This window comes from Spinacia oleracea, chromosome 3 (genome assembly GCF_020520425.1).
Source record: "Spinacia oleracea cultivar Varoflay chromosome 3, BTI_SOV_V1, whole genome shotgun sequence".
NCBI lineage: Eukaryota > Viridiplantae > Streptophyta > Magnoliopsida > Caryophyllales > Amaranthaceae > Spinacia > Spinacia oleracea.
The window spans coordinates 50009891-50018721 of record NC_079489.1 but is presented as its reverse complement, the minus strand read 5'-3'; the positions used below and the strand labels follow the sequence as shown (position 1 = coordinate 50018721).

Below are 8831 nucleotides of genomic sequence, written 5' to 3'. Positions count from 1 at the left end.
AAGCTCAGTAAGAGATTTCTCCATGCTGTTCATGTTGTAATTCAACTTGAACTGATCATAGCCATTATGAAGCGAATGGAGAATGATGTCAATAGCCATTTCATTTGAGACGTCAGGATCTAGATCTCTCATGTTCTCAAAGAGTCCAATCATTTTAAGAACATGTGGGCTCACTGGTTCTCCTTTCTTGAGCTTAGTCTCAAGGATCAACCTCTGAGTCTCGAATCTTTCGATTCTGGCTTGGTCCTGAAACATGTTCTTCAACTCCGAGATGATTTGGTAAGCATCCGAGTTAATGAACGTTTTATGAAGTTCAAGACTCATGGATGCAAGCATCACACATTTGACATCCCTGTTGGCCTGAATCCAACGATTAAGGGAAACTTGAGTTACCTCCGGCCCAGCTTCTTCCGGTAACTCTTCCTCAAGGACATATTCTTTTTCCTCATGCATAAGAACTATTTGTAAGTTCCTTTTCCAGTCAAGGAAATTGTTGCCATTCAACTTCTCCTTGTCGAGAATTGAACGCAGATTGAAGGTGTTATTGTTTGCGGCCATTTTGATTACAACAATCGAAAAGAATTTGCAATAAATAACCATTCATACAATTCAATAACTTTGAAATAAAAGCAAAACATGCAATCATTAAAGCTATTAAAACATTTCATTCATGCAAAAAGCAAAAAACATGGTCCAAAATGAATGAAACGATTCCAAGACCCCAAAAGTCCTAAATCCTTAAGCAGCTTTAGCATGTCTTAAGTAGTTTAAGATTTTAGGTAAGCGAAACCTATTGCTAGTAATCTCCAAATTACTCTTGGTTAATAAATTAATGCCATAATTTATCCCATTTGCCACAACTTAATGCCATTGTTGTTTGAGTTGTAACCACAATCAACGTGCTCCTTTAGGACGCCTTACCACCTAAGTCAACTAAAATAGCACCTCGCTTTAGCGTAAACCTACTATCTTAGATCCCTAGATTTTTGTAAGTGTTGATTTGGAAGGCAATTTTTAAACTCAATATTACTTGGACCTAGTTGTTTCTATGTTGGTTCGATTATTAAGTGAACTTAAAACTAATCGATTCATAGGAAACAACCTGTTCATGCAAAGCATACATACATTCATACATTCACGCATAATATATATATATATTAAATTGCATAAAATAAATGGTGATCTAGTATGGCCCAAAACTTTTGTCTTGAAGCATCCAATCTTCATCACCTCCTTGTTAGCTTGGCATCGTCTTGAATCTTCGTTCAAATGCTAACTTAAAGTTCTAAACTTAGAAATACTTGAAAATAATAAATTACATCAAAATTTCCATGGTACGCAGACCATATTTAAAACTTTACATTCAAATATAGAACGGTACGCAGACCGTATTTAACTATCCTAAATTGGCCATACTAGTCACTTGGAGTACCTGCATTGCATAAAATATATATTCTATGCATTCACCCATTCGTATGCTAAAACGAATGGCCCATGTAAATATGCAAGTATTTACGTGAATTAATTAAAATTCACGTTCACATAAACGCGTCCTAAAAGATTAATCAATTTCCAAATTATTAATCCTTAGACTTTATTCTAATTAAAATTGAATTTAATTAAAATAATGCGACCTACGAAAATAATTAAAAATAATTATTTCATTTTAATTTCATTTAGTGGCTCCCACTCAAACCAATAATTATTCCGGATAATTAATTATGAAATATTAAATTAAAACTCGCGGCCCGGCCAAGCAAATAAAATATTAAATTAAATATCCCGTTAGCCCAAATTAATGCAAATATACGAAGCTCAACGAATTAAACGATTTTTAATAAAAAAAGTCCAATTGCTAAATCGGGCTAGGCTTGCGCCCAGCACCGCCTTGCGTGAGGCCCAAGAGCACACGAGCAAAGCTCGCGCACCCCCAGCCCCATCGCGCGCGTGCGCACCGCGTCCCCGCAGTTGTGCATCGTGTGTGTGCTAGACGTCGCAAGACTTACGCCTCGCTTCGTCGCAGCCCCGCAAGCTCCCTCGCCTGCCCCTTCCACGCCTAGCGCGCACGAGGCACGCAGCACAGCTGCTGCTGCCCGTGTCGCGTGGCTCGGCCTGAGCGCAATGACCTCGTATGGCTCGACTAGCCATATTTCCATCATGCTCATGTTCGTGTTTTTGGTTCGTAATACGGACCAACTTAATTAAAATTAAATTTAATTCACGAACTTGCATTAATTTTATTTTCAAAAAGTTACGATTTTTATTTTCGAAAAACAAAGGTTTTTAACGATTTAATAAACTTTAACGACAATCCAATTTCGTAAAATTAATAAATCAAGGGCTAACAATATTCAAACTTTTATGAACGAACGAATCAACATTAAAGTTTGAACTTTTAATTAATAAAATCCGAAGCTTTAAATCGTTCATAAACACTTAAATTTCAGATTATTAATAATTTGGTTTAAGTGCGATTAAAATTAACGAAACCATTCAAAATTTTAATCCAATAATTTTTAAAATTAGCCACTGACCCAATTATAACCCCTTCCCCAATTAACCGAATTATTAAACCAAAATTAATTAAAATTCAATTAGGGTTTCAAATTTTACGAATTGGGGAAAGGCAAAATGAGGGTTTAAACTTATCGGAAAATCTGAAATTTTTACCATAGATCAAGCATGTACCCAGCAACATTGTGTCAAAATTTCAAGCAATTCCGAGTAGTTTAGGTCGACCTTTTAATTGAATTACTGTCCGACACTTTTAATTTTTAATGAAAAATTAACAAAAACGCCCAAAAAACGATACTTCAAGGCCTGTTTTCGCAATTCTATTCCCCTTAATTGATCTTAGAAAATCGTTTTCCATCAGATTAGGGTTTTAAAAGTCGAAAAGGCGATGATTTTTGATTTCGGACCTGATTATACGCAATTCATCCAATAATTCGTTAAAAATTCCGAAAAATCAACAAAAAATCCAAAATTTCGACAGATGCAAAAACAATAATAATCATGCTAATTCATGCTTTGAATACATAAGGCTCATGATACCACTGTAAGGGAATACAGTTAAACATAATAACATGTGCGGAACAATCCCCAAAGCCAGAAAACATGTATAAAGCACAGATTAAGCAAACTTACATTCGAAGCGTGTTTTCCACAATAATCTGTCAACGAACACGAACAAAGAACTCCACTTGTCGTTCCTCTACTTGGTTCACCGACACGACCAGATCCGTCTTGATAATCGTAGCTTAGATAATTGATCAAGATACTTTGCTTTTGGGAAGAACTCACTTTGGAGGCACAGAGAGAATTAGGGTTCTCTGTGTCTCTAGGGTTTGAGTAGTATGAATTGTGTGTGTTGGAAATTAGGTTGTAAGGTTATATTCATAACCTTACTAACCGACCAAGCTAAGAAGCAAGGCCGGCTAGCAAGCCGGGCACGCCAAGCAACACGGACCGCACGCCCGCGCCCAGCGACACACTGCAGGCCGAAGCCCACAGCGCGCGCGCCGAGCAGCTGGGCCGTGGGCCTTGCTCGCTCGTCGCTGCTGTGCGCTATTGCGTGCTGTTGCGTGCTCGCGCCCAATGGGCTGGCCTTGCTCGCCTTTGCTCGCGAGCTTGCTGGCTCGTTGGGCCTTGCACGCTTACGTGCTTGGCTCGACGGGCCGGCAACTCCGATGCCCTTCGTATTCGCGATTTAATATATTTCCGATATATTATTTATCGTTTCGTATACGACGAATCACTGTCGTACGATACGATTTATTCGTGTCGCCCAGCTTACGAATATTCGCGATACGATATACGATTCCGACAAAGGTCGTATCGTATAATACGTTTCCAACTAATTCCCGAAAAGCTATTAAATGAATTTCCGATTCATTTAATCCGGTGATCTGTTACGTGTCATTGGTGTGACCTTGTAGGTTCAGTCAAGAGTAAGTTGTGAGTTCAATATCCATTAGAACTCACTGATCGGAAGCATTGCTCCAGCTAGCTGTTCCGATCACTTGATCTAACTGAATTAATTGTTCGCAATTAATTTGAACCTTGGTATTAGACTTAATGCACCTTGGGTGAAGGACATATTTCCTTCAAGGATGAGACTCATTATAGCAGATTCTAGCTTTAGACTCATTACTAGAAACAATTTTAGACACAAGAGTAGTAAAAGTAGCAATTTGTTGAGCATTTTCTTGTAATTGATTCTGAATACCACTTAAATCAACTCCATTTACTCTTTTAACATCATTTCTTGTACCATGTTGTTGGGTGTTTTGAGCCATATTAGAAATTAAAGCCCTAGCTTGAGTTGGTGTTTTATCCACTAATGCCCCCCCACTCGAAGCATCTATCATACCCCTATCAGTAGGCAATAGGTCTTCATAAAAGTATTGAATTAATAGTTGGTCACTAATCTGATGTTGGGGACAGGATGAACATAATCTCTTAAAACGTTCCCAATACTCATACAAGGACTCATTATCATGTTGCCTAATGCCACATATCTCCTTCCTGATGGATCCAATTAGACTTTCTGGAAAGTACTTTCCTAGAAAAGTTGATGCCATAACATTCCAAGTCGTAATTGATCCAGCAGGAAGATCATACAACCAATCTTTAGCCAAATCTTGCAAAGAAAAAAGAAAAGCATGCAATCGAATATGATCTTGTTCAACTCCTTCAAGATTCATAGAAGAACAAACAACCTTACACTCTTTTAAATGTCGATGAGGATTCTCACCTGATTTCCCATAGTATTTGGGAAGAAGATTAAGGAAACCTGAATTCAGTTTGAGGGGTTTGTCTAGCTCTGGAAACACAATGCACAGAGGATCATCACCCGTATTTGGGGCTGCCATCTCCTTCAAAGTTCGCTCACCCATTTTCGCTCCTTTTAGACTATCTTCTGTTGGTTTAACTTCCTCTGGTTTCACCTCTTCTGGTTGATCTATTTGAAACGCGTAGATTAATCTCTCATGACTTATGATGTTCACAGAATCGATATACTTCCTGATTCGCTTGAGTTTAGGATTAGGTGTGCCACCGCTCATTCACCTGAACAATAAAAAAAATATATAAAAAAATAAATAAAGAGTTAGTTATTATTTTGCAGAGCTAAATGAATGCATACAAAATAATCTGAACATTTTGAAGCTTTGCTTGGTGTTAGATATTTAACTTTCAGAATAAGGTTATAGAACATAAACTGAATACACATTGGTTGTAAAATAGCTTAACAGTTAAAACTTTCATACTCTTAATTATGGGGTAGTACGTTTTAGATTTGCAGTGTACTTCAACATAGTATTATAGACAATTTCAAAAGTTCAGCACGTATTTCAGGTGATAGAAGCAACTTAATAAGAACATAACACTCAGTGATACTTAGAATTCAAGAATAACCTTGCATTGATGCTTTTTATTCTTTATGAAATCCCAAATTTATTTGCAGAATGTTCAGAGAATTGAAATAAGACTCATATCATGCAGTTAAGTTCATAAAAGCCAGTAGTGGTAGCAAATTACTATTTAAGTTAAAGTTAGTGCTTTATTTTTAAAACAAGACATTAGCTAACTGAGAAAGTGTCAGTTGTTATAGGTGTCTTGTTGAAAATAAGTAAATAAATAAATAAAGGCTAATTTAAGATGCATACTAAAAGATAAGAAAAGCACTATAAAATGTCAAGTTACTTAAAAGAAAACTTCTTACATAAATTAGCCAAAGTGTAGAACACAGAGTATATACATATATGTACGAAGTGTCCTTATGAGACAAAAAAAAACTTGGTAGTGGGGAATGACTTGTTAAAATTATGTGCAGCAAGTCCAAAGTAGGCTTTAAATCACTTTAGAAATAGATATAACGAGATAAATACACATATAATGCACCAACAGTGAAACAATGCAGGTAGGAACTGGTTTATAATGCAGAATCGTCATGCAAAACAGGAAGTTTCAAGCAGATTTTTCAAGTGGAGCTTCCCTATGACATTGGAATTAGTGTAGTGAAGTACGTGTGCATCTATAACTTTTATAACTACAAGATCACACTCTGTATTTGTGCTATAACCAAAAATTAGGATAGAACAATAACAAAATAAAAAAAAATGTACTCACAAAAGATCGGTAAAACTTTTGACATCACAGACTAAAAATAATCTTCCCGGCAACGGCGCCAAAATTTGATACGTGTCGTTTACCGTATTAAATCTATTACTATATACTAAAAGAGACACCAGGAATGACACGTGTCATTTTCTGGTGCGATTTTTTCCCGCCAAAATGTTTTTTTATTTTTTTACTTTAAAATAAATAAATTGTTACAATATGTTTTTTTAGGAAACTAAGATAAAAATATATTCTAATTACCATAGATATGTACTGCATAATACATTATTGGAGGAAAGCTAAATCAATATTATTTTTTCCTTTATGATATAATTTTATTTATGTATTATTATAACTTTTTAATCTGATAAGAAATATAAAAAAATTGATAAATGAACTAATGTTAGTCTACTATTAATATAATACATGGTAACTGGTAAGTAAGAATGTTAATTAAAATAATAATACATGGTAAGTAGACTAACATATAAGTTTATTTATCAAGATTTTACTCAATTCAAAATATGTTGTATTTGACTAACTCGGTTATGCTCGGGCCTTTTCGAAAATTAGTCTTGAGTCATTCGGGTTTGGTTAACGTTGTTAGATTGTTCTACATACAAGTAAACGACTATAATGTTTAACTTCGTATAGTAATATGAAAATTTAGTTCATTTGAATATTTTTTTTACACAACTTTAAATTTATACTTTTTCATATATCTTTTTTACTTTCATGTTTTCCTAATATCACAAGTCTTTTAGTTACTATTAAAATAATAAATTTTTTAGTAATAGCCGTGCGTTGCACGGGCCCTAAACTAGTTAAAAACCTATCTTAGACCTTTAAAAATATTAACAAGTAGTAAAAGGGTAAGAAAGAGTCGATCCCACGAAGAGACTACTAATTTCTAACATCAAAGTTTAACTAATCAGAGTCTTAAAACCAAACAGACATAATCATAGGATACACAACTTATACAATTATTTACCTATATATTCACATAGGGGGGTGTTTAAAATTCATACTAACAATCTAAGTGAACGTTAAATTACTAACTAAACAATTATTTACAAATGACAAGAAAACAAGCCCAATTGGTATGGTTTAATTATAGAGAAATCAGACAATTTAAAGTTCCTTCTTCCATGTACCAAAATCTTATTTAATACTTCGTTTGGCAAATAGGTCGTGGATTTACCGCCGCGATAAATCCAACCCTAATAAACTTGTTTCATTAGAACAATTTATATACTTAATAAAATTAAAGTGATCCGCTCACTCCTAACAATACTAAGTTGTTTACTCTAAATAATCACTTAACGCCGCGTCAAGTAGTAATCTAGCATAGTCTAATTACTCTATACCTGTAATCGTGCACTATCACAAATATAAAGATCAAACACAAAAAGATGAATCCAACAATCATATAACTTGAATAAATACCAAACTCAATATTAATCATGAAATACTCAATGTTTTTCAAGTAAGACCACTCCATGAACATCAAAACTTAAAATTAAATCTGATTGCAATGAATTGTAAGTACAAAGAAACAATATAAAAACTCTTAATTGAAGATAGAGAAGGAGAAAACTCATTAATTAGGAACTAGACCGATGCAGCAGCTGCCTTCGGGTCCGCCGTCAATGGAGACCGCTCACCTTCAATACTGTCGATATCAACAATCCAATCTCACAAACCTTCCTAATTTTTGCTGTGTTCCCTGTGTATTTCTTGACGGTTTGAGTAGCAACTTTATAGGAGATAAACCCTAGTTTGAACGGAGATCTCGGAACCAGAAAATCATCCATGTGATGATAGAAATAACTGATAACCGTGCTTCGAATTTGCAGCAGATATGCCGATCAGATCTTTAGAGGAGGAGTTTTTTACGCCCATGATAAATGTTTGACAAATTCAACTCCCTATTTGATGCCTCTAGCAGAAGGAATTTGAAAGGAGTTGAGAGTGGTTGCTGATTTCTAGCGTGATGAAGAAGCATTAACTTGGGCTCTTTGTTTTCTCGGAGATGGAGCTGCGGTAAGTGAAAGTAATGGGCTTTTGGAAGTTAATTTGTGTGCTCAAGGGAATTAATTACTCCGTAGTACTTAGCTTTCCCATTAATTTTCATTAATTCTCATGTGTAACCCAATTGCCAAGAGTTGACTCTTTTTGTATTCTTCGATTCCCTTACTAATGTTGTTATCGTTAATGTCTCGTGTGCAACCAACGGGCATGAAATTAGCACCTATAACATAACCGAGTAATATTTAGGCTAATTTAACCATAAAATATAAAACAAAGAAAATATACTTATAATTATTAAACGTAATTAAAGACCCAAAATGATAAATAAAGGATTACTACATAGCTAAAATAAGGGAATAAATATATGGTAAATAATTCCCTTATCAGCATGTCCTCAATGAAGGAAATGTGTCCTTCACCCAAGGTGCATTAAGTCTAATACCAAGGTTCAGATTAATTGCGAACAATTAATTCAGTGAGATCAAGTGATCGGAACAACTAGCTGGAGCAATGCTTCCGATCAGTGAGTTCTAATCTATATTAGGCTCATAGCTTACTCTTGACTGAACCTATAAGGTCACACCAATGGCATGTAACAGATCGCCGGATAAAATGAATCGGAAATTCATTTAATAGCTTTTCGGGAATTAGTTAGGAAAAACATAATATACGATACG

General features: G+C 35.1%; 1 protein-coding gene and 1 non-coding gene across 3 annotated transcripts; one reads left to right on the top strand and one right to left on the bottom strand.

Annotated features, from left to right (window-relative positions):
- Positions 1 to 3964: 3964 nt before the first annotated feature.
- On the bottom strand, positions 3965 to 8249 carry LOC110801990 (uncharacterized). 2 transcript variants are annotated; one of them, XM_022007411.2, is made up of 2 exons: positions 7788 to 8249; positions 3965 to 5070 (listed from the first exon to the last, which is right to left on the bottom strand). In XM_022007411.2, exon 2 carries the CDS (start codon positions 5064 to 5066, stop codon positions 4107 to 4109), a length of 960 nt encoding a protein of 319 aa, XP_021863103.1. In that variant the 5' UTR covers positions 5067 to 5070; positions 7788 to 8249; the 3' UTR covers positions 3965 to 4106. The 2 variants fall into 2 exon arrangements, with proteins under 2 accessions (XP_021863103.1, XP_021863100.1); XM_022007408.2 differs by having other exon boundaries at positions 3968 to 5070; positions 7741 to 8249.
- LOC130471102 (small nucleolar RNA R71) lies at positions 4428 to 4536 on the top strand. The gene has a single exon (XR_008931778.1). It is a non-coding gene; the product is annotated as a small nucleolar RNA R71 (small nucleolar RNA).
- Positions 8250 to 8831: the final 582 nt, after the last annotated feature.